General features: G+C 40.9%; 1 protein-coding gene across 1 annotated transcript; it reads right to left on the minus strand.

Moving 5' to 3' along the window:
• Window positions 1-204: 204 nt before the first annotated feature.
• LOC127378788 (SH3 domain-binding protein 4-A-like) lies at window positions 205-25,116 on the minus strand. Its single transcript, XM_051428052.1, has 5 exons — window positions 24,860-25,116; window positions 16,559-16,725; window positions 13,509-15,862; window positions 3,267-3,455; window positions 205-2,744 (listed from the first exon to the last, which is right to left on the minus strand). The coding sequence occupies exons 2-5, from the start codon at window positions 16,680-16,682 to the stop codon at window positions 2,520-2,522; spliced, it is 2,892 nt and encodes a 963-aa protein (XP_051284012.1). The 5' UTR covers window positions 16,683-16,725; window positions 24,860-25,116; the 3' UTR covers window positions 205-2,519.
• Between the last annotated feature and the right edge of the window lie 1,677 nt (window positions 25,117-26,793).

Here is a 26,793-nt window from a genome sequence, read left to right on the forward strand (position 1 = left end):
AAATCTGTGGTTTTCTTACTAAAGTATATTTTGATTTTGGTGCTACAAATGATATATTCATGTAGTTCCAGGTGTGTTTGTTGAAGGTTGGTTTAGCAATAAAATAATCAAATCTAACGAGAAACAAATGTTTGAATGATTCAATCCATGAATGGGCTTCCTAACACTTCTGCGCACCCACACAGTAATTTTCACATTTTTACATTTTGTTTTGAATTTTCAGTTTTATTGAAACCTTCTCAACAGAAACACTGAACAGGTTTCAGATCTGCGACCTGTCACAGGCGATACATCACATAAGAACCTGTCAATCGGCGTTCAGTACAAATATATAAACTCCTTACAGATTTTCTGTTCAGACCATATTGCAAACATACGGGAACACTGCAGCAGTCACAAAACGTACTGTAAAGAAACAAGAAAAACCACAGAGTGAAAGAAAGAAAATTAAAAATAAAAGCATCAAAGCTGATTGATTACACTTGCTGAGATCACAAAATCAGAGACAAAAGCCTTCTTTAAATATAAATTTAACAAAAACTACAAATATTTCCGGTACTTCCGGTTTTCACAGTTTAAAGTCACATTTAATTTATTGAAGCAGTAAACTGTTTTGGACTCTAACAGCTGATGTGTCTTTAATTAAAATACTAACATTCCCTCAATACTTCAGATAAATAATTATAGTAATGCTGCACGTTGTCAGAAAGTTAGGAAAACGTCCAAACTTACATGAAAAACACAAATCAACAGCACCTTTAGCAGGAATTTCTAGTTTAATTTTAAACATTAAAATATTTAACATGTTTAACCAGTGGTGTAGTGGTGCCTGGAGGAGCGGGTGACCCGCCCAGCAAAGTATAAACACCCTGTGTTATGAACAGTGACATGTTAGACTACTCTTGCATATTTAGCTCTTCCAAAAAGGGGCCAGTTGCAGATTGTCACCTAAATTCTGCTGGGGAGGGAGGATCATTCTGATTTTCACATTAGCCGCAGAAGAAGTGCAGATTTTGCGATCAATACAAGTGAGACCACCACATAGTTATGTATTCTGAGTGACGTAATCCTTACTCCGTCAATCTGATGCCTTCCCCATCCTAGGACAAAAATTCAGCTCGCATAACACTTTTGATTGATGTGCACCAGAGGGCATTTAGAAGTGGGTATACCAGATGCTCATACTCCGTAGTAGACCACTGTGTTTAACATGTAAATACACTTTAGTTTCATCCTCACCACATAATCTTCGATCAATCAAAACATCTGTGTGTGCAAAAGTTTTAAATCAGATGCATTGCCTAGTGTTAGCGAGCTAACAAGCTAGCTGTTGAAGTACATAGCATTCGCTTTTGCACAGGGAACTCAATTTGAATGTTCGGCTAAAAACTCAGAGCCATGCTTTTTTGTTTTTAGCTGGACAGAACATACCGAGGGTGGAGGGACGGAACAGTTCAAGTACAAAAATCTGAATCTAGTCACAGGTGAAACTACAGCACACAAGGGAAATCCAAACCAAGAGCAGTACAAAATAATAACACTGTCGATAATACGTAATCTGTATTGTTCTGCAAGTATAAAAAAATATAAGTATATCTTGCATAAACAGATATGGGCTTATGTACCTTTACTGCATGGACTACACTGAGTCACATGTAAAGTTAACACTGGGCTTTTTGGCAAGCTAATTACTGACAAATGATCGTAATATTTAAACATATTAAACCATTTCTGATTCTTTTTTATTGAATTTACCACAAGAAAATGCCGTAGAAAGGGAGTTAAAGAATAAAAACTGCCAGCAAAGGTTTGTGAGCGTGATCAGTTGACTATGGTGGTGCAATCAGCTTTCATAGATGGTGGAAAGTTCACAGTATGTGTGGTTGTGTACTGCAGTGGTTGAGGTCTCTGATGTTGTCCTGAGGGGTGAAGGAAAAAGTGGACAGAGAGATGTCGTAACAAAAAAATACAAATCATATGAACAGTAATTAATTGGAGCAAAAGGAAGAGAAACGTTTATCGTGTAAAAGAGACAAAGAACGCGAGCGAGACAGGAAGCGATAAAAACAAAAGGTGAGGTAGAAAAGAGATGGAGAAGAGTAAAAGGAAAGAGAAAGCAGGACGAATGTAACAAGAGGCATAAAGAGGCAGATCTTCCAGTTTCACGTTGACCTAAACAATGCCAGAAATCATCCAAGGGCTTTTCTACATCTGGCGCTTCACAAGAACCCACAGTGGGTTCTTCCTCGGTGCCGATCCGTGGCTCCAAACAAGAGACTGTACCGATCTGACCTGAAGATCAAAGGCTGAGGGATGCCTAGAGATTCACCAGACACCCTGGACAGAACGGTCCAAAGTTTGATCCCTGACATCCATCCCAAACCGGCACAAAAACAGTGAATGTTCACAGGGTTCAGATGAATCTTAGGACCAAGAAGTTCCAGTAACTCCAACCATGTCCCGAAGAAGATGACCCTCACAGACTTTTTAAAAGTGTTCTCCGGGTTGGATGAAAATGTTCACACAGCAAAATCTCCATATCCGGTGGGACAGAAGGCGGCACTGCGGAGGTTATCGAGGCAGTTGACGAGGATTAAGGTGCCGGTCAGGTGCTTCCACTTCTTGGTGATGGGGTTCCTCATCTTGTCCAGGCCGAGGTGGAGCTCCTGGATGATGTCTCGGTAGCTGTCCCCCACGTGGGCGGCCCAAGTCAGGAGGAAGTCGTAGGCTGGCTTCCACATGGACTGAAGGGTTGGGATTGTGGTCAGAGAGAGAAGAAGAAGAGTTAGGATGGTACAGATTGTGGCCCTTCCTCGGTCAACCTTCTCTTCTCTTTATATGCGAGATTAAAGCCCTACTCTGGCTCTGATTGAGCCTAATCCTAACCAACCAAACCAAGACAGGCAAAGAGAACTAGCCAATCAGGACCAAAGGAAGTCATGTGATTACTTCGCCCCTATTTTGCTTAGAAATGTGTGCTAAGCTTGTGTATGTTGAAAAGACAACCAGATTTTGAAGATGTTTGAAAGATAAAAGCAACATAACTAGTCACCTAACTCGCTACCTTACAATTAATGTAGATTAGGTAGCTAGCATTTAGCTAACATAAGCTATCTTAAGATGTGACTATATGTCGTTTTTTTTATCTTTGTAACATCTTGAAAATGTGGTCGTCTTTACAACATAAATTATCCTAGCACGTAGCATATCTAAGTACAGGAAAGGAGGAACTGTTACTGGAGCACAGACTTTCCCAAGTCTCTCACCTCATTGTCCAATAGACCGTTCTTGTCGCGGTGCGGAGCCTCGTAAGCCTCCATCTGCTGTCTGGACACTCGAGCAAGTTTCTCGGCCAGTTCCCTCCAACGGGACGCCACCTCCACTGCCGTGGTCAGCAAGACGAAATCCAGGACCAGTCTGGCAACCAGACCCTGGCAGTCCATCTTCAGCAACGCCTGGTGGGGGAAAGAGAGACAGTTTTGATCATATAATTGTTATTTTTTCATACATGGGCTATAAGGAAAATCTATTTATGTTAAATTAGAAAAACACAGATCCAGCTTGGTTGAATGGGCTGAAAGGGTTACTAGGAACCATGTGGACCAAGATCTTTATTCACAAATTGACTTTCTTGTTTAATACAGAATCCCATTTTATAGTCCAGTTCCAAAAAGAGTTTTCCCCTCAAGCAGTTTAATTTCAATGCTTTTTAGAGGGTTAATGAAGTAAAAATATCCAGTATTTCACAAGAGCAACAAAAGGATGAGAGAAGTCAAAAGTTTTTGGGTTTTGTCAAACACAAAAGCATGTAGTTGAAGAACAAACAACCTTCCATGTGGGTGAGTGTATGAATCCTTAACCCCTCCTGTAAGTAGTCGTGTCCCCTCAGGCTGCTGCTGTAAATATGTTCTTACACAGCTAACCCGGTTAAATGAGGGTTAGGAAATACTGAGCATTAATAAAAGCAGCTGACTGGAAAATACACTGCAGGCAAGATTTATTTATTTTTCTTGGAAAGAGGCACAACGGACACTGAGGAGGTTTATTTTCACCAATACTAAAAAGTGCGGTGTGTGCATGTGTGTGTATGTGTGTGTCCATCCAGAGATAAGATTGTGGTTCAGAGAGGCAACTGTTCACACACACACACACACACACACACACACACACACACACACACACACACACACACACACACACACACACACACTTCAGAGTGATGCACTGTCCTGTGGTGATACCTTTCAGGCTCTTTGCAGGGGAGGTTTTTCTTTGCTTTCAGCCCCAGAAAGCTTCAAGCAAGCAGACACACTCTGGAAAAGAGTGTTGTTGTTTTTTAACAGGGGTGTGACACAAGTGTTTGGGGGATTGTATTTGAAGATATTTCAAACTAGACTCTAAACTAAAAAGTATGAGGCAGACGTGATCATTTAGGCTTGATCATACTACAAGACTTAGTGCTCAGTAGTAGTTTAAATTACAGCAAACATATATATATATATATATATATATATATATATTTTACAAGCTTTTCACATGTTTTGTTTCCACAAATCTTAATTAGCCAGTAAGATGTTGATTTAGATGGAGGGGTACAGCAGGGGCGTTTACAGAGGCGGGGCCGTCCATGTCATGCAAGCATGTTGGGAAGGGGGCTAAATTACGCTTAATGTTGGGCTAAATTTTAGATAGTGTTAGCGATGGATGGATTCAAAGTTCCTGTGACCTCTGACCTGAAGATATCTGAATAAAAATTGGTTCTGTGGGTACCCAGAAGTCTCCCCTTTGCAGACATGCCGACTTTATGCCAATCCAATGCAGTTTTTGTGGTATAAATGTATTATTATTTTGTCTAGTATACCTGAATGTTTTTGGGGACTTTGGTCCCCGAGCAATTTTCGAGTTGAATAAACTAGGAATGACTGGAAAGCTGTGACTTGATGCCACTCCTGCATAAGTCAGTGGCCCTCTTGTGCCACCCCGGCATTATTATAACCTAATACTTGCCAGTAACAGTAATTTAGGAGTAGTGTTATTTAGAAATATAGACAGACCTTTGCAGCAGGATGCATGAGAGGTTTAGTTGAGGGCTCCATAGTAGCTCACCTTCCCAAAACTCACAAAGGTGAGCGCTAACAGTGTCTCTCAGCAGCCACACTGACAAGCCTGCCTGCAGATGTGTCTGCAGACATTTTCTGTTTATTGACCTTGTGAGTGCAGACATTATTATTAACTCAAAATGCCAGACGCCCAATGAATCTGTTTATCTATGGTAAACAGCACATCCCTCTGAAAGTGGAGTAGAAGTAGAAAGTGGCATAAAAATAAAATACTGTTCTTGTCATTCCAACTCCCATCTGAACACAACAGCTTCCACGCAGTGAATATTCAGTTTATTAACGGCTTTATAAGATCAGATCAGAGGTCAGCGTTGTGTTTAGTGCTGCGTGAAACTCATGACAGATTTGTCTTAATGGCCTTCAGACAGACAAGAAGTCCTGAGGTTACATGAAGTGATTCATCTTGCCCGGCCCCTGATTACTCACATCCATGTGAATATGGAAAAGTAAATATATTTCAGGTTATGTACTTTTATGTAAATCATATCAGAGATTTCCCAGATGTAATCTGCAGAAATGTACGTTGCCCCCAAAAATTAAAAAAATAAATGAAATTAATTTCAAAACCTTCAACTGCGGAGCCTCGACTTAATTTAATGGAGCTTGAGTGGTTTCTAGTGAATCAGCCTCTCTGTCAGTCAACTGCAGCTTCAAAGAAATACACACACACACACACACACACACACACACACACACACACACACACACACAGAGTCAACAACCAAAACACTCTAATCTTAATCAAAAAGACCAAATTTCACACTGATTTCTCTCACTCAGTCACTCAAATTCAATCTCACGATAAGCGACAATATTTTGGCCCAATAACAAGTTTCTAATCACACTGCTGTAACACTGAAACAGACAGAACACATGATGTTGATGAACAATAATTGAGTTACTTGTAAGTTATCCTTTATTGACAACCGCAGGGAGATTCATTATCTGCATTTAACCCATCTTAAGTATTAGGAGCAGTGGGCAGCTGGGAACCAACTCTGCAAACCAGTGTGGCGTCATTGCAGTCAGCTTCTCCCGGCTAGGATTCCTTCAGTGTTCATGGTTCAGGAGGTTTCTACCGGGAGCCCAATGATCCACAGAGGTCTCCTCCTCTCCAAAACAAACCCGCTGATTAAAACCACTAAACACACTGAATAAAGCAGTTCCACCTTAAAAACCACAGCTTCTGGCAGACAACCACAACACATGCATAAAGGGGATATGACGCCATGTTGACAGCCATGTTTCTATAGTAGCCTAGACGAGACAAACGCTTGTTGTAGAAGGGCCTTTTGCATTTTTTTGCAAGTTTCATCGTCAAATTCAGACGTGAGCAGTGTTCATTTAGTTGCAATATGCAACTTCACCACTAGATGCCACTAAATCCTACACACTGGATCTTTTAAAACACAAGTTAAAGTAAATTCTTGGAAAACATTACAAGTGCATGAATAATGATTTCAAGAGCAGAAGACTGAAATGTGCTGCCCTCTCTCTGGTTCTTGATTAACAATATGAGGACATCTACAGCGATAGGGACTTCGTTTTAACTTGTTGATAAAAAATAGCTGGATCAGTTTTTTTCCTGGATCATATTTCAGAGAGAGAGAATGATAGAAGAGGAAACAGCTGCAGAGAGCGGACTGATGAAACTAAACCTCCCACATGTAATCAACGCAAACAACACCTTTTATCACACTGCTGCTCCTGCAAAGTGTTTCCATTGAAAACCACTGATCTGATCAAAGCTGCTCAAAACACCTGCACTGATCGAAGACACTCAACTGAAGCTAATATATTATTCATCAGTTTATACCTGTAATTGATTAATTATTAACACCGCTGTGCACAAGACTGCAGATATCTTATTGTATAATATGGGACTAATTCATGGAGAAATAGACAAAGGTAACAAAGTACATTTAGTATTTTCTTTTGTCTTATATCTTATAAAATACATACACACACACAATCTCGTGTTCCAGATAAACAGCTCAATTTGTTACTGATTTTGCTCTTTTCACAAAACAAAATCAGCAGACTTTAAAAGTTTAAAAATATTAAATGTATTTAACTTTCATAAGACAAGACAAGACAGGAAGAACCTCGTGCTCCCAAGGTCGTGTCCTTTCCATTTATTAGAATAATCTATTTTTACACCCTTTTCTACTTCTTTTATCTCTTTTATGGGTTCTATAATGAACTGCAGCCCTGTAATGAAGTGAATTAACCTGGATAACCTCCAACACACACATTATTCTTTCCAAACCAAATTGAGATGATGAATTATTTGGTTTTGAAACAGGCACCACAAACAGCCCAGTATCTGTATTCACCCCCTCCTTCCTCGTCTCTCTCTCCCTGTCTGTCTCTATCTCCCTCCACCACCTGGCCGACAAGCACTTTGGCCTTCTCCTGTGATGTCCTTCGTCTGCTGATTCAGGCTTCACACAGGTTCCAGTCTAAATATAGACCTGGTCCACACACACACACACACACACACACAGACACACACACACACACGTCAGGGTTCAAGACTTGAGCCGGCTGTCTGGAAATGAGCATGATGTGTTCAAATGCAAATCAGGAGCTCATCTACTGTTGTTTAAGCCGGAAAGAATTAAAGCAGGAGACAGGAAGGAGTTTGTGCTTCAAAATAAAGGTCAGGAGGCCAGGGAGTCATTTACCTTCAACCAAGATATTGTTTTTGGGAAAAAAAGACAAGTCATCTACCTCTGAGTCAGATATCATGTGCTCTCACTGAAACAGATGGAGGTCAAAGGTCAGCGTCTTGCTCAAGGACACTTCAGTTCCAGTCATTTATCACCTGTACATCTGAGTGCCTCAGTTTTGTTCATGGGAGCTTCTTCATTGTTTTATTTCTTGACTTCATTGGTTAGGTTGATTAGATTTGTTTGGCATATTCTGGAATTCTGGGTAATGTTATTCTTAAAACTGGCAAAGTAACGTTGAGTGAACTCCAAAGACAGTTATCACACACATGAATTATGTTGCGCTCTCCGTGCAATACCAGAGGGTAGAAATGAATCCACAGCTGCAGCACAACACGGTTTTCTTTATCGATGTCTCTGTTTCCACATTATTAAATAACAATATGGTTCTGTCCTAAATATAGAAGCCAGTCCGCTCCCTGAGAGACGTAAGTCTCTACAGAATCTGAGATAGCGGCGACCTGCAGGAAGCCCTGAAGCAGACGGACAGACGGAGCTGACAGCTGACTGGGCGGCTGTCAAATCAGCTTCACTTCCAAAGGCTTCAACAGGAAGGAGGGAGGAGGGGGAGATGATAATACTGACAGGTAGAAAAGAGAGAAAGAGAGAGAGGAAGTAGATGCAGAAAGGACAAATAAAGAATGAAAAAGACGCTGGAGAGAAAGCTCATTTTGTTATTTTGTACAAGAAAAAGTGATTAAATGCAGCTTTTCTTCGGGGCAGATACACAAAGTAATTGTCACTCTCCTATAATGGCAAAATGAACTGAACCCGACTGAAGCAAACGGTGTGATTAACATACAACAAAACAACAGCCACCTCGATTGTATATTACACATGGTTGGTATTGTACATTGGATGGTCTTCATGTTTAAACAATCAATAAAAACGAGTGAGATAAAGAGAGAACAGACAAATGAACTTCGGTGTTTTCAATCTCCCTTTCCATCTTTAGTCATCATCCAGGCTCTTCAGATGTGGCAGAAACACAAACTCCCTAAAGAGAGGAAGTTTGGCAGGACGAAGCCGCTGTTGAGCTAACACTTTTGTTTTTGACTCTTCGGTTCAGATCAAACGCTTCCTCTAGTTTCTCAGCAGGAACTGACAGCAGGATTTAATTTGAAACATCCTCAGAGGCTCAGAGCAGTTTGGACTCTGCTGTGATGAATTCACCTGAACAAAAAGGCATTTTTCCTGCAACTATTTCAGCTTTAACAAACAGCTAGAGAGCTCTATATAGCAATGAGGTCGGGATAATCAGGTTGGTTAATATTCATCCCTTAATTAACATGCTATTGGCTGTCACAGGGGATGGAGGAGGTTGTTCGTTCATAAAGACCTCTAATTTTCCGAGCCGTGGTTTTATGACTTAAGGCACTAGTTTTCGATGGGAGTCTACAAGCTGGCGATTGATTACGTCCTCTGCAGGAATGATTCGCCCCGCCTCTCTGCATGTATCTATTATTAAACGACACTCTCCTGCCTTTTCAACCACTCTCCTCCAATGACAAGCGCAAGGGACTCTCTCATTTGTCCTCAGCCTTCGTAACTCGAGCCACAGCGTTAAAAGATCTGCTGGGGCGGTGTCGGATGCCCCCCCAGGCCTCCAGCTCCGTCCTGATCAATGCCTGCTCAAATTTCACACGAGAACACCTGTCGGCTAGCGTGGAAGAGAGAGGGGGAGACGTGATGAGCTGTTCTCAGCCCAGAAGACAAAACATAAGTGCCTGTTCTGCTGCAACACTTTCATTTTTGTCAGAGTGTCCAGAGCGGCAATTAAAGGCAGCAGGTTTACAGCAGAAATATCTCTCTGCCCGCTTGAAAATTCCCCAGAACTTGTTTTACTTTCCACTTCACCATCAACTGTGTTTCATATATCTACGTCTCTGTCCACAGCTGTAAATCAAGCGTGGTATAAGGGAATATGTAAGAATACCTGTGCTAAGCAATGCTATTGTGGTCCTGCTGCTAAACTGATTAGCTCAGCACACATGTGGTTGTGCTGAAGATTGAAGAGACACCAAGATTAGTGCAAAATTGGTATATTTCCCTTACAGCTCAAAAATGTATATGGGCCTCAAAACTAGCAAACTGTTGGGCTTTACAGTTAAATAAAAATTAGTTAACACAAAAAGATATGGATATACTGGGTGATGTTATGTAAAGAAAATGCCACATTGAGCTGGTGAGATGAGCAGCAGAGAGATGAACTCTGCAGTTTGTGCCAGCACGCCTTGAAAAGTGATATTCTGCTCATGTGATGCCTTGGTGCAGTATTTAAACATAGACTTTTTTTTTTTAGGGCTTTAAGCTGCTACTTTTCTTAACAATACAATGTGTACTATGTAACTGCATCAATGAAAAACCTACTTTAACACAATGCAGCAGAGAAATGAAAGGAAGTGATGACAGCCCAGTGATCTAAGCGACTCCCCCTCCCTGTAGGCCTACAATGTGTAAAAGGAGTCGGGTTTTCTGCAGCACCAACAATGGGCTAACATAGAAAACTTAAAGCTAAGCATTAAAACTGAAAGCAAGGGGGAACACCTACTAACTTCTCTAAATCTCTAGTTTGTTTAATCCACATAAGAGCTAAAGAGTAAAAATGACAATACGTGCTTTTAGGGGGAGCTCTGTTTGTCTCTTGAAGGTCAAATAATTTCATCCTATCCTTTCTTGTCCAAATAACCTGCACATAAGTGGTGTGATCTTTGTGAAGTGCTTAAAAAAGGCACCTGGATTTGTATCTTGGACACACTTGGATTAACGCATTGTTCTTTAAGATGCTTGAATTAGACTTTTATTTAGAACATTTTACAGATTAGTGTGTATTTGGGTGTTTTCATCCTAAAAAGGTACAGGTCTTGACTGGATAAAAGCTTTATTATAAAAAGAAAGCAGTGAAAGCTTTGTTTGCTAATCAAGGATTTTTAAGCCAGAGGTTCTCAACGTAGGAATGTTTTATTGAGCAACAATTGTATAAGACGGGCTATTTCAGTGATTCAAGCCTGTGTGACTCACTAGACCTTGTTCCTGCAGCCTGACGACAATTTACTGCAGTCTGGGGAAACTGTCGCACACACATACAGCAGATAAAACTGAGCAGGGACTTTTCTGCAGCAGAAACAACACGTTTTAGATGTGTCTAGATATAAAAATCAGCTTAAGACAACCTGTTATTTTACAAAAATACTACTGTTCAGTGAAAGCTGATAAAACATAAGTCCAGTAGGTCTGAGCTTTTACAAGAAAAAATAAGGCAAAAGGGTAGAGATTGGGTAATATTATATTATGTCCTTAGTCCAAATTCAAATAAATGCTTTTGTCAATATCAGACAAAGCCATGCAGGTTGTGTGGCCATAGAGCCAAATGCATTCCTCCTTAAAAGGCTAAAGTAGGAGATATAAAATAGTGAAAAACGTTGATCGCAGTTTCCAATAGCCCAAGTTGATGTCAAATACCTGACTTTGAGAAGCTGGAACCACAGAAAGTTTGATATTTTAGCTTAAAAATCACCCAGCCTGGGGGTCTGAACCCCCACTACAGATCGCCAAATCTTCACAGGAGGTTGCGAGGACTTTTTGAGGAGCTGATAGAACAATGAGGAGAAAACCCTGAATTTATGAAAAAAGAATCCTATTAAGTCTGTATTTGCTTTAATGTGTCTCATGTAATGATGCATTTTAACCTCAAATAGATGTTCAACCTGTCATGATGGTAACTTTTCAGCAAACAATAACTTTAAATCTGATTTGGCGTGAACAGCTTGCAGAGCAACATGAGACTCTGAACGTCTGGCTGATACACGGAGTAATGAAATCAGATTTTGGCAGTTGGCCCTTTATCTCATGGTGAAACATTATGTCAGGGTTTAAACTATTCTTTTTCTCTGTAGCTGCGTTCAGAAATGTAAAATCAAATCAATGTCATACAACACTTGAATGTGCTGTAACACTAACAACTCAAAGACAACGGTCGCCCTTGGTGATTAAAGTGTTTCTGACTTCAAAAGAAAATTACTGGACTTCAGTAAAGGACATCTGAGTGTCTGCCTTTCATTTTCCAGTAAAACATGGAACTCAGAGGAGTCAGGATGGAGCCTGGTTCAGAGATAAGAAAGCCAAGGTGTTCTTTGTGCACACAGTAAGTTTAGAGCCTCAGCAGGAGTTGAAGATATCCGCAACAATAAGAAAACAAGCATGCTTTGCTTTAGACTTTGTGAGATTTTGTGGAGGTCACGTGATCTTACAGCCAAACAGGTAGAGGTAGTAGCAGGTGAGCCGTGCTGGATAACAGTGCAAAGTAACTTAGTGTCCCATTTAGCAAGGCATTTACCCCCAGCAGTGCATGCACGTTTCATCAACTCTGCCTGGATAAACAGCACTTGGTAAACGTTCTTTGCTAGAGTACTTTTTGAATAATGGCGTCTGGCGAGGGAAATGTCTCGGGACAATTTTGCATCCCCCAGGGCGCCGGCGCTGTCGGAGAAGAAAAACACATCGAAGCCTGCGTGTGTTTGCTTGACAGAGTTGTTGTGGCTCAAACTGCAGATGTTAAGTTTCATTTCTATGCTTGCCTTTACAAGATTTTCAACTCCAAACCCCCACCCCCTTCATTTTTCATGTGATGGCTGTTCCCGCTGTGGGCAACCTCCGGCTGTAAAGACAAGTTGTTCACCGTTCATGTGACTGAGCGTTAAGATAGTGTCACATTGTCCGACTGCAACACAGGCTGAGGGCAAAAAGATGTAGCAAACAGACATTAATCAATCTGACTGACTAGGAAATTAGATTTTTGTTCTTTTTAGCTTCAACAGAGCGAAACTAATGATGCAGCAACCATCTGAGGGACACTGATAAAAGCACTCAGTTTGTAATGTGCATCATTTGAGAATAAATGCTGTTGCTGCAGTGCCTGACAATTTTATTTAACATTTATCTGTGCAGTAAATGCTTTTGCTGAACGTGAATGCTTTGTGAATAATGTACATTAGGAAGATATAAGGGAATGGCTCCAACTGTAAGACTTGACATACTGTATTTCTCAGTTCAAGTAAAATTTTTTGATTGTGAACTTCCCCCATCTCTTTCCTAGAAAACAATGAGAAAACACTTTTAGCAGCTCCAATGTGAATATGGTTGTGACTTTGTGAAAGATGGATAAACAAAATTAAGTCATTATTCATCCATAAATGTAATATATTGACTGTTTCCGGCTTCTAGAATGTGATAATTTCCTGTTTTATATCATCACAATGACTATATTTGTATATTTGTATATCTGAAGACATCACCCTTGGCTCTATAAACTTACCATAGGCCTTGTCACTATTTCTGGAGATTGACAGATACATGATGAATTTAAATTGAACTAATTTGTATATGAGACAGTGACAGATTTTTCACCCCCATAATAACACCCTTTGTTTCTATCTTTAAAAAAAGGGGTACAGCATCAATATCCCTGACTAACCAAGGCTGAGATTTATAATCAAAAATCCTGTTGCTCAGGAAAACACAATATGTGAGTGACTACAGTCAGAATCAAACAACTTCTGCCAGGTGAGTTAGGTGTTATAAGTGTGTCTATCCTATATCCTTGTGAAAACCATGACAATAAAAACACTGACGGACTAAAACGTCTTAAATATCTTACCATCATGAGTTCCCTCTGGAAGGACTTCCTCTCCTTGTTCTCCATGTTCATACACTCCTCTTTGAGTTTCTCCAGAACCGACGCCACTTTCTCCGGCTCATTGTCCAACTCGGTCCGGCAAAAATAATTCAGTGGCAAATTCCCGTACCCAAGAGCATCTGCAAATGCCCTCCAACTTCCAACATTCTCCATTAAAACCATCCTCACTGTTGCGTAGATGTACGTAAGAAATTTGCAAGGCTTCAAGATCTGATCCAGCAACATTGTGGTCGTTAGGTCTGGCCCACACCAATAAATAGGCTTGACCTTACCCAGAACTAAAACATTCTTGGCATGGACAAGGCCTATCTTTCCCTGATAGTATCCGATGTACCACTCTTTGGTCCTAAGTTGCCCTCGCAGTTTGATTTTCTCCTCGCTGAGCAAAGCAATAACATCCCCCTTCTTGTACTCCAACAGATACGTGCTCTTGTGCTGCCTAATCACGGTTTTGATCAGCTTGCCAAATTTAAGGTTGGTAATGCACCGGTCCTGAAACTTTGGGTATTTGGAAGTGACAGCCAGTGGCGAGAGGACAATCTTATCCACCTCTTTCTTTTTCAGAAACCTCCTCTGGCCTGTTATCCTCGTTCCGGTCTTTGGAGGAGGCTGTGGAGTTTGCACACAGAACTGGGTGAGGATACAGTCAAGGGCGTCTTTAACTTGGACCCTGAGAGTGAAGTCTGAGATGCTGTTTGGGTTGTGCGATGTGATCATGTACAGGAGCCTACTGACTTTCCCCAATTTGACCTGAAATCCTCGAATCACACCTGCACCCTCAGTCGCCTTCACCTGGTAGTTGGACATGTTAGAGTACAATCCCACCTGGAGGTCCTGAGGGTACCCCAGCACGAACTGGTGCTTCCCCCACAACTGGAGGGCCACTGGCGGGGTGGAACTAGCCTGTCGGCCCACTTCGCTTACCAACAAGGTCTTGGGGGCGCAGTCATGCCCAAACATGGCAACAACTGTCTTGAAGGAAGGGTGAATGTGCTTGGGTCCATAGACACCCAGAGTTACTTTCCTCTGCACATGGTCCCAAACAGTCATATTGTGGCTGATATACTGGGACTGAATCACAACCGCCACATACATACAAGGCTCTAGACTATCCAACTGGACCTGGACGGTATCCTTGTAAATGTAAGCATTAGGGATGGGCGTGTAAGGTCCTTCTTTGCAGTCGCTTCGAACACAAAGCACCTCTGCAGTGTGACAGCTCTCCTTCTTGACAGTTACCAATACCTTCATTTCCAACGTGATGAAGGACTTGGTTTCCATGTTGCTGAGCTTGATCTCCACCACAGGGCTGACGGTGGAGCAGCGGTCACTGTTGAGCTCCAGAGGAGGGTCTAATAAGGCTTTCATGGAGATCTGCTGGTGGTCTCCATTGCTGACATGGCCTTCAGGGATGTGCACACTGATGTGGGTGTCCGGGAGCTGAACAACTCCGCCATTGCTGTCCAACATGCACACAATGTTCGTCTCCACCGGCTGCGTCTGGCCCCATCCAGGACTCTGACCCAGAGAGTCAAGGTCATGGCAAGATCTGGCTAGCTTTCTGTGGTTCAACCAAGCAGTCCTAAAGTCCTCCCTGCTCTGAAACTGCTCCGGTGACGGAGCCTTAAGGCCCGTAAAGAATCCAGAGGAGGGTAAGGTTGGATTTGACTGTGCCTGCAGGACTGAGAGTTCTGAGAGACTGTGGGAACGTTTACTCCTGAAAAATGGGTTATCCCTGTGGAGGTTAGGTGCATCCTCTTGGTTTGGGCTGGTGGGGGTGGTATTGTTAACGTGGCAGCTGCTGAACCCATTGGTCATGATTGTACTAGTGTTAAAGTTGGAGCAAGATGACGGAGATGCCAGTGCATCAAACAAGATAAGATCTGCTGAGTTCCTTACACCTGTGTCTTTACAGTTTTGATCTAACGGACAGATAAAGGGGTTCACAGAGAAGGGGCTGTTGTTGTTAATTGGGGAGGGCTTAAGGCTCATCTCTGTCCACTCCCCCAAACCACCAAACTCCTTGGACCCATCCTCGTATCCTTCCCCAAGACTGTCGATCATCCCACTGTCGCTAAGCGAGGAGTTCCTGAAGTTGACCGGCTGGACATAGGCGGCTGGGATGTAGCCCATTTCCGTGTTGTTGTGGGCATACCACCACTCTCCACCTGACGTGTCCAACACATAGAGACGATCACCTTTGGAGAATTTCAACGTGGTGAAGCTGCTGGGGCAATAATCCTTAATGGCAACCACTTCCTGTGCAGCTCCATAGGAGGCTGAAGTGTCAAGTCTTAAGGCACTTGGAGAAGGCACTGAAAAGGAAAAAAATATTAGACCAAATCACAATTTAAAACTATTAGTGATGGTTTTTTATTTGTCTTGATTGCAGAGCATTATTTTAACCGGCTTGGTCTTATTTTAATCACTCATCGGCTGATTACTCAAAACACTGCCATTAACAGTGTTTATTTCATAATCAGACATAATGGACCAGTTGTACTAATGAAATGATGGTACTACAGGTCTGTTATCATTTCAATGGTTAATTTGAAAAACTTTTAGAGAAAAGATCATCCCAGAAAAAATAAATTAAGCCAAGATACACCCAAAATAATGATTTTCTAATCATTCTGTAACTATAAAATGTTCATATTACTCTACTATAAAGGTACGAGAGGACGAACTGCATAATTTACTGCATAATTGACTATTTATAGTTCACCTCATTAGCGTATATGGAGCATGTAAGCAAAGCTGTAATGAAGTGCAACCAGTGAAGTGAAAGAGCCACAGAAAGAATATTAATGTTTTCAACAACATGACTGAATAATTGAATTGCAAAAGATGAAAAGCCCAATATTAAAACAACAACTTATTTAAATTCTAAAGATAATGCATGAACATTGATTAATCAGTCCTTTGACTGAATGAAATAATTGAGCCTTGGACCTTACACACATAATAACAACAATGATGTAAAACTGGTGCGGCTCCAGTAAAACACTGACCTTTTACATCATTGAGACTTGCTCCAGTGACTGCTTCACTGAGGTCAATGAGCGTCCCCTCAGACTTACAGCGAGGAAGGATGTGGTTGTTGTTTGTCACTCTGATGATTCGATGGGCAGCCATGGCTGGGACTTATCGTAGCATTCGCTCATTGGCAGCTTTTCATCTGGATGGGAAACAAACAAAGGACATTTCAGGGTGGGAGCAACCAGCCAAATTTAAACACATCTGCACTCAGGCGTTTAGCTGATGCTCACATCTAGAAAGACTTCCCAAGGCAACGCTGGAGTAGGAAGCTTAATTTTCTAGATCACTAACACAGTTAAAAGCTACAAAGGTCAAAGCCACTGCTGTGGAAAATAAGGTTGACAAATATCACAGAATTTTTGAAGGCGCTGTGTGAAGTATGTGCTGGGGATATAATGACTCCTGGTTGAACAGGGACAGTTTTTCTAAATCAATGGAAAGACCATGAGTGTTGAACTGAGAGAAGACAGAGAGAGGTGTGATTCAGGGGGACAACAATCAAAAAGCAATAAAGAAATGAAACCTAAAGAGATTAAAGTTCTGAGTGAAAGTGACAATAAAGAGAAGGTCAGAAACATAATGTCAACCATGAGCTGAAAACGTAGTGTGCAAACAACATTACAGCAACATGTGGACACTTGAACATCACATTCTTGTGTGATTGTTGAATATGTAATTCCAAAACTGTGGTCATTAGCTGCTATTACAGCCTTCACTCTTCTGGTTTCAGGTAGCATTTTAAAACCTGGCTGCAGGGTTATGCTTCCATTCGGCCTAAAGAACATTAGTGAGGTTGACACATTTGTGACAAAGACAAAATCCCTAGGGAAAGTAAACAGAGCTGTTAACTACAGTAGTTCACCAACTAGATTATCTGCTTTGCCACTTGAAAAACAGCCTCAGACCAAGTATTTGGACACTTCTGTCCACATATTTTTGGCCATATAGCATATATGAAAAGCTCATACCCAACCTCAGAGACTAAGTTGTCTGAAGTCACACAAGTCCTAATATTTTCCAATAGGGAATTCAAACCAGCAACCTTTTCACCATCTCTTTATCCTCTGGCTGTACAGTATAAGCAGCACTACTCTGTGTGTTTTAAGCATTTACATCTGCGATTGTATCAACCAAGTTACCAATTTCCTTGTCAGACTTGAGCTGGGATTCAATTTGTGTATGAAAACACTCAGTCAGCAGAGGACTGTAATCTGATTAGAGAGGAAGCAAGAAATTGTTTTGCAGCAAAACGTTGTTCCCTTCAGTCACAAGAGACTTTATTATTCCTTCAGGACGTGGCGAGTGGCGGCAGTGGGAACGTTTGCATTTGCACGCTAATGATGCCATTTTAATCTGATTAAGGCAACACAGAATGTGGAAGCTGCCATGTAAATGCTTTTTACTGATTCACTTCATTAGCACTTTAATGCTTGGAGGTTCATTGTCACATTAAACACTGAGGATTCTGATTCAGGTGCAGGTGTTTGTTTTCATAGAATACAGCACTGCAACATCACTTCACTATGTTCACTAATAACATAATAGAATTGGCTGTTATTAGCGAGGTTTGACGTCAGAGACGAAATACACAGATTTTATCTTTCTATACTCACATTAATGTTTTTTAATGTAACCCTTTCCCGTCAATCTTTAGCTGTCACTGTCAATTAAAGGCAATAAAAGCCCCAAAAAAGGTATACTTATATAGCACCATGCCATGCAAGGTGCCAACTGCTCATCAGAAACGGAAACTGTTTCAATATCATTACACGCAGTGATAAGGCTGAATTGTGCAAACTTCCGAAGGCACAAAAGTTAAAGAAAACTACTGTTAAGATAAGGCAATCATTTTGTGGGTTAGAGGTCTTTTCAACATCTTCTTTAAACTGTGATATGCAGAATATTGCCATTTCTTTATCTTCTTGACAGGAAGCTAGTGTTTGTCCCAAAGGACAACTTTTATCTGATGAGATACATTTTCAATTTTTGTTCCTATCACTTCTCCAGTTCTTTATATAGCAGTCAAGTAGACAAAACAGACTCAATATCACTGCTGTAAGAATAATGTACTTTCAGCTGTGTTTGTATCTGAACACAAAAGTGAACTGCTTGGTTATTGTTTAGGGTTTTAGTGAGAAGACTACTTTGTGTTGGCAAAAAACCTCCACTCTTTTTATTCTTATATATTATGTTATTGGACTGGAGACCCGGGACTGGCAGGTGAAATGAACCTGGTGACTGTGACCTCTTTATCCGTGAGCCGCTCGCAGCTCCAGTGTGACCCCAAGACCCCTCTGGAGCTCTGCAAACTTCTGTCGTTTTTCAGCCTGTCTGGCCTCGATAGTTTTGATGCAACATATAAAGTATTTCACATTTTCATGTTGTTTATCCGTCTTGTCCCCGGCGTAAAGGTCTTTAATCTGCACATTTTTAAATGGAGTAAGGTAGAATCAAGCAGACTACTCTCTCATGCCTCAAAATGACAAAAAACAAAAAATCTGCTTCAGCTTTAGAGCAGTTATTCTCTGGAGGCTGAGTGAAACTGTAGCAGAGGTGCACTCTGGGATGCAGTGCATCCAGTGAAGAGAAAGTGGGGCTTGTTTAATGGCTGCCTGTGTTCACCTGGGATCTCGGTCTGGAAGGCAGACAAACTCCTTCGAGGTGACATTTCATTTTCCTGCACACTCTTTGCTCATCTGGGAACACGTCGGTCCGTCGATAAAACCTCTCCTCCCACTCAAAAATGAGCGCTCAGCGGGCCGCCGGAGTGAGGCTGCGATCAATAACAAGCCAGCAGACAAAGACACTGTCACCGGCTTTGATATAACACCGAGGCGAACCCCGCTGAATGCAGCAGGAGGTGAGGACAGCTCTGACAGATACGAGGGGGGAAAGCGAGGAATTGGAAGCTCCTGTTCACTGCGACAGGAAACGTAGCAGTTCAGAGCAAACCGGATTCCTCGAGAAGACCCCTGCAGATCCACGCTGACAAACTCCTGTTCCTGAATTTGACAAGGAAAAACTGACACTAACAATTACAAAAACACAAAAGTTTGACTGTGATGCCCTGCGTGTGACCTTTTACAGGCATAATTCTTTATATTATAGAGATACTATATGCAACATCTGCAGGAATTAACTCCATTTGACTTTAGTTTTACTTCACATTAACAGAGAACTTTCAATTACAGGGGAGAGGAAACGCTATAAAGGAAACTTTCAGGGGATCTCAGCAAACTGCTCGAGGGTTTGTGGGTTAGCCTCCCTCAAAATTGGAATATTTTTTTCCCCCACCGGTGCATCAATATCCGAGTCGGTGAAATACTCTGCGTTATTAACTCATTTCAGTCAGGGTGACAGAGTGTAGCAGCGGTGAGGACGACAGGGAGTCGAAAGTTTAATTAGCCGAGAGCCGGCCGGGCCTAATCCCTGGATGAATCCTGCTATAATAACCATTTCCAGCAGCCATATGCTCGCAGGGAGTTTATTGTTTTTCCCATCACAGCTGTTTAAAATTAGCAGATTACAGGACAGAGTATGAGATGCGAGCAGCACAGGCTGGAAAACACAAACCTATCATGTCAAACCTTAAAGCAAAAGTATGTCATATTTAAATTGAATCTACTGTTGAATTTCCTGTGTAAACATTCAAACATGCAGTAATCCCAGATCAAAGATGGAGACCGAGGGGCTAAAAGTCTCTTAAATCAAGATCAAACCACCCAAAGACAGCTCCTTACTCAGGCTGAGTCACGATTCCTATCAGTTTAATAAAATGACATGAAAACAACTTTAAAGGCTTGTTAGCAGATTCTACAAATAGTAAATGTAGATTTTTGAGCAATAGACACCAAAGTCTCCTTAACTTTTAATATTAAAAATCCCAATCCTTTGATGAAACCCAAAACTGGATTCCTTAATTTATTGCGTAATGTGTTTCTGCAATGTCTCCTAAATATTGATTTGTTAGATTTACATCTCTCTCGCTATTGCTGTTTCTCTTTGCCAGTAAAGTCCGCTGAGACAAAATAAATTATCCAAAACTGTTGAACTTGTTTAGTGAATGCAGCAGGTTACAGCTTTTCTGAGTCCTTCCCTACATTTTGTCCTGGCCTCTGTCGGCTGAAAAAAGGTTAAAAGAAACATAAAAAAAACATCAAAACTAAGCTTCATTTGACTTTAAACTCTATTAAGGGTCATCTATTTTACAGGAAACTGACCTCAGGGACAGAAACACATTAGGTCTTGTTGAGTCAAGTACCTAACTGGCTGCCCCGTTGTGGCCTGCGGCAACGCAGCTCTGCTCCCAGCATGCATTTGGACGCATGTTTACACCTGTCATGTAGCGGCGGTGAACCAACAGAAGAAAAGAACAGGAGCTCAGGGAAGAAATGTCCTTGGAAGTTTTTTAAACGCCTACAAACTGACGAGGGGGAACTTCTAATGAGTGGTTTCACCTTATCACCTTATCATGGTACTAAGTTTTTAACTTACAGTACGAGCATTTGTACAGGAAGGAGATATCTATCTGGAGATACAGGTAAGCCGACAAACTTTCCCAAAAAAAGATGGTGATGGAAAGAAGGTGTTTTGAGGATTTACAGGGAAGAGCTGGTCGTGTGCCAACAGAGACAAACTAAAATGTCTAATTTCAACCAGAAATCAAAGAATTCTGGAGGAACATTGAGGCAACCGATCTTTCAGCACCACAGTTTGAAATCTGCAGGCTAATGTTGAGTTTCCTTTGAAGCTGATAATTTTCCTCTCCAAAAACTACATTATGACGTCAGGAATCTGCACTTATTAAGGGGTTGAAGTGGCAATTTAGTCTCTTAAAAATATTTTTTGATTTCATTGCGTCTTTTTTTAAAGCTTCCACAGAGAGACATCATATTCCTGCTGAATATGAGCGGGTGATTCCTCTCTCTGAGGGTCTTTCTTACTGTCCTGCTGCAGCTTTATTACATGTTCAGGGTCTTACTTTTTACCCTGCAGACCTGCAGGAAAATACATTTTAAAAAAAAAACCTTGCTTTGGCACGTGGTCAACTACATTAGTCTGCAGCGCCGCTCTGGCCCGACCGCCACCGTTCATCACCGGCGAAATTCATCCGTAAAATATTACAATCGCTCCCCTCAGGATGAATTTCCAGGTAAATGAGAGCGCTAAGTGTTGAGTTTTAGTGCCACTGAAGGAGATTCTTCAGCCATCGACGGTTTAAGAAGGGTGGTTCGCACTTAGAAAGAGGAAGTGGCATTTTCAACATGTCAACAGTTCAAATTTAGGCCAGCAATTTCCAACATTAAGTGTTTCGAATGCAATACTTTACCCCCAGCGTCTCCTTTTATATCAGGAAAAACTGCAGAGTATAATTCATAAAGCATTAACAGATGGATGGTGTGATAAATCTCTGTATATGGGTTGAAAATGTATTAATGTCATAAATTTGGGGAAAATGCAAAAGCAGCTAATTGTCACATTAACAGGCGTTTATAATTCCATGAAAAGGGTTCAGCATGTTTTTAACTGACGATGTAATAATGCTGATTAATGAAGTGCGAACACAAGCCAGTGTTAATCATTACGGCTAATGTGATGCAGTTTTATAACATTCAAAGGGACATTTATTTGAGTTATTAGATAATGAGGACGTATTACATCATCAGCTGGACTTGTTCTCAGAGTTCATCCCAAATATTTCTACGGAGTTTCCTAAACTGAAGGTGACAGGATGTTTAAGGGATTATAATTGTCATTATCTTTTCCTGAACCATGTAAAAGTCTTCTTCTTTATCCACCATCAGCCATTGTTTGTAGTTCATGAAAACCAACCTGCAGACACAGGGCGACACGCAGCCTCTGCAGATAAACAGCGACTCCTATATTCAGCTGATTATACGTTAATGAAGACATACCTATGAACATTATATTCATTTTCTGACAACAGATCCTCCTCAATGTTCCACACAGTAACAGTACAACGAATGGTCAGTTTACATTGTGTATAGACCGATAGACGCACTTTCTACCTTATCCTGTCTTCTAACATTGTTATATTTGTTTAAATGAACTGTATGTGCTTCTGTTTGCACACTGAGGGACGAATAAAGTATTTTGAATTCTTTCACTTTATTTAAACTTTGAATGCAGGACTTCTTCTTCTTCCACCACTGTGTGTGTGTGTGTGTGTGTGTGTGTGTGTGTGTGCTGAGCGGCCATTAATTACAAAATGGAGCATCGCACGGAGCTGGAAAACGATGACCTGCTAGTTTTCAGGATTAGCCTGGAAGGAGGGGGTTGGGCAGGTGGAGCAGAGAACAACAGAGTGTGTGTGTCTTACTTTCAGATCAGTGTGCATATGTTTGATAAAAGAGGAAGACGAGGAGAAGAGAAAGGGGAAGAGGTCTGTGAAGAATAAAAAAGAAGAGGAGAAAAGGGGCTGAAATAATTGTTGGCAAAGAGTTTGGAAGAAGATGAAGCAGTCAGGAAGAAATGGATGAGAAAAAAAGACAAAGAGGTGGCAGCAGATAGGTGAGGAAGAGGAGGAGGAGATGGAGAGATGAGGAGAAAAAGAGATAAAAGTGAGGAGGAGAGGAAGGAGACACAAAGGAAGAGAAGGTTAAAAGGAAAGATTAGGAGCAAAGGAAAAAGTAAGGAAGAGGAGGCAAGGGAGGTGAAGAGGAAGACCGCATGAGAAAAAGATGATAAGGAGGACAAGAAGGAGTAGGAGGAGGAGGAGAGAAATGTATGAGGAAGAAAAAGAGGAAGACAAGATGAAGAGGGATACAAGAATGAGGTGAGGAAAAGGAGAGAAAAGAGAAACTGAGAATGAGATGGAAGATGAGGCAGAAAAAGGAGGCAGGAGATGGGTGAGGAAGAGGAGGAGAAGAGGAACAGAAAAGGGGGATGAGGAGGACAAATAAGAGTAAGCGAGAAAACGGGTAAAGAACGAGGTTAGGGAGGAAGATGAAGAAGAGATGAGAAAGAGGAAGGTAAGAGTTAGGAAAAAAAGTAGGAAAGAAGGATAAAACCAGGAAAATAAAGCCACTGGAAAAACACACATTCCCCTTAAACCCAGAGAGTGTGTGTGTGTGTGTGTGTGTGTGTGTGTGTGTGTGTGTGTGTCTGTGTGTGTGTGTGTGTGTGTGTGTGTGTGTGTGTGTGTGTGTGTGTGTGTGTGTGTGTCTGTGTGTGTGTGTGTGTGTGTGCGCGTGTGTGTGGAATATTTTGACACACAAACAGAAAATCAAGCTCCATCTAATTACATAGAGTTGTGAATGACTGCAGGCTATAAGACAATGTGTGTGTGTGTGTGTGTGTGTGTGTGTGTGTGTGTGTGTGTGTGTGTGTGTGTGTGGAGGATTTTCAGATTATCAGATGACCTTATTGGCTGGAGACTAGCGTGCACGCGCGAGGTCCGCGTGCGCACACGTGACAATACACGCTAATTGTCAACTGATCATTTGCAGTCATTGTTTTCCTCCATCTGCTGCTGAGCTCCTCTGTTTTTATGCCAGCGTATGAATATTTATAACAGCTGGATTAAAGAGAGGAATAAAAAGAGGGAAAGAATGGAAAATGAGAAGCAATGCGTTCTGTTTAATTAATATTAGACGGAATATAACAACATCATAGAAATAAAGCACCCTAAAGCACTAAAAAGAGCAATAAGGCTCACTATTAGGCACCATAAACTCAGAATAACCAATTAGACATTAACAATTAATACACTTGTACACCTGGACTACATGAAACCCGTTAAATGTAATAAAATACTATGAAAAAAGTCCTTATGTACAATACATGTAACTATAACCTCAGTGTAAAGCAGTAAAGACGCATAATAAAACCATTATAGTGACCCATACATAGATAAATACAGAACTATAATATAATAATAATAATAATAATAATAATAATAATAACACTAAACACGATTTATATTTTTATTTGAGTAACGCCGAATTCCTCTCCGCACATTGCTCTGATAAAACTAGAAAACAAGTTTAGCAAATTATTTGTTTACAAGAGAATTAGGAGCACTTGAGTGTAAAATTGACTGTAATGTGAACTGACCTCCTGCTGCCTTAAGAATCCTCATACAGAGAAGCAGACACAGTGAATATCATATGAATATTAAAGAGATGTTAGAGTGGAGCCGAATTCCTCTCCGAGCATTCATTTTCCAAATTAATGAACTACATGAGCAAATCACTGGTATAAAAGACAACTAGAAGTAATTAAGTGTAAATTTGACGGTAATGTGAACTGACCTCTTGCTGGCTGGAAGCCCGAACGCTCGGAGCAGGTACGGGGTGAGGAGAGGGTGAGGAATACGCGCTGATGGAGAGCCCGCCGTCACTTCTTCTTCTTTCTCCTCGCTTTTTCTCGCCTCATTTGTCTTTTAGACCCAAAAAGAAACAGGAAGAAAGTAATGAAAGGTTCAAACAAGAGCTCCGAGAAGTTTTAACCGGTGACAGACACTCCAACACGCCGATTCCCGTCCGCCTCTGCTCCGGTCTGCCGGAGGTCTGAGGAGAGCTCCTGTGCTCGAGGAGGGTGGGTGACGTCACTGGGAGGGGGCGGAGCCACACACACTGTCCACATACCGTGGCAACCGCCCCCCCCAACTGCGGCATCAATATCATTATTGATCATTTCTCAGGTAATTTAAAAACATTTCTCACATTCGTCCAATGTTTCCTTTTAGTTAATTTGAATTAATGAAATAACAGGAGCACTGTGAAGGAGTCTTTGGGCAATTCTGGGTAATTGTGACGCCATTTCTCTCTATTTTCAGAATTCTTAGACACCAAACAATCAATAATCGTTAACTGCAGTTCTGTACAAAACAGTTAAACAGTAAAATCCTGCTTTTATATTAATGCATCAGTCATAACAATCTAATAATAACAGTCACAGGACATTTTCAGTGCAGAATCTTTACCTGTAAGAGTATTTAACAGTGTGCAATTAGTACTTTTACTCAAGCAAAAGGCCTGAATATTAATAAATATATTAATATATCATTGATAGTATATAATTAGTGGACAGAGCTTCAAGGCCTCAATGCTGAAGTGTCCTAAACCTGCATTCTTTCAAATGGCCGGCATTGATTCTTATGGAGAAATGAAACAGTTTCTTAAAGAGTTTCTGGTCTCAATCTCTAGTTTCAAGTCTTCTTCCATACAGAATGATGTTCATGTTCATTCATTAAGCCTGCTGCATGCTTATTGATGCACTGACGCTGAGGAGATTTAGTAAAAATCAGCCTATTAAATCTGTATTATTGTTAAAAATGATAAGAAATACATAACAAAGACAGATAATTATATATAAAGTTCTTCAAAATATCAGGAAAACTGATCTCTGAACAACATTCACAGGAAATAATCTGCTCAGAGTTCATCCAAATCGCTCGTTTTACACAAACTTCCTTGAATATAATAGGAAATATCCATAAAATATATCACTCAATGACAGAAAAGTGGTCCCTTAAAGAAAGAAGGTAAAAAAACGGGACACAGCACCCTCAGCCAATCATATTTCCATTAGAGACTACATACACACACACACACACACACACACATACAGCTTTGGTTGCTGCTTTTATTATCAATAAAGAAAATAAAACTGTGTTTCCACAACTGAGCATAAAAATAGCAAATAATGGCGATTAAACTGCCGTTGGAGTCCGTAATGATCCACCCATTGTGTGAACTGAACAGGCTCTATAAATAAAGCTGAGTGGCTCGTGCAGCAGGACGCTCTTCTGCTAATGAGGGTTTGGTGTCGGTGAGATGAAATCCCTCTGCGACTGCTGTGGTCTGGGTGGTACCATTAATAATAATAATAATAATAATAATAACGGCAGGAGCTTGTTTGAAAATGATAACGTTGTTTAAATTATAATCATTTAAAAACACTGTAAAAACAGGATGAGTTAGTTCAACTCAACTCAGCATGAAATATGTTTGATTTAAGTGGAAGTAACTCTTATTGTGAAGGTAACTTGGGTAAATTAAGTTAATTAAAGTTCATATGCAGCATTTCTCTTGTTTAAAATATGTTAATAGAATTTATCTGAATAAAGTCACTTAACTTTATACAAATGTTACCACTTGAATTTACTGAAGTTTTCTTTTATTATCAAATTATTATATTACCTATCAAAACAGCTGGCGTACAATAAACAATATTTATAATT

The sequence above is a fragment of the Dicentrarchus labrax genome, unplaced genomic scaffold, assembly GCF_905237075.1.
Source record: "Dicentrarchus labrax unplaced genomic scaffold, dlabrax2021, whole genome shotgun sequence".
NCBI classification, from domain to species: domain Eukaryota; kingdom Metazoa; phylum Chordata; class Actinopteri; family Moronidae; genus Dicentrarchus; species Dicentrarchus labrax.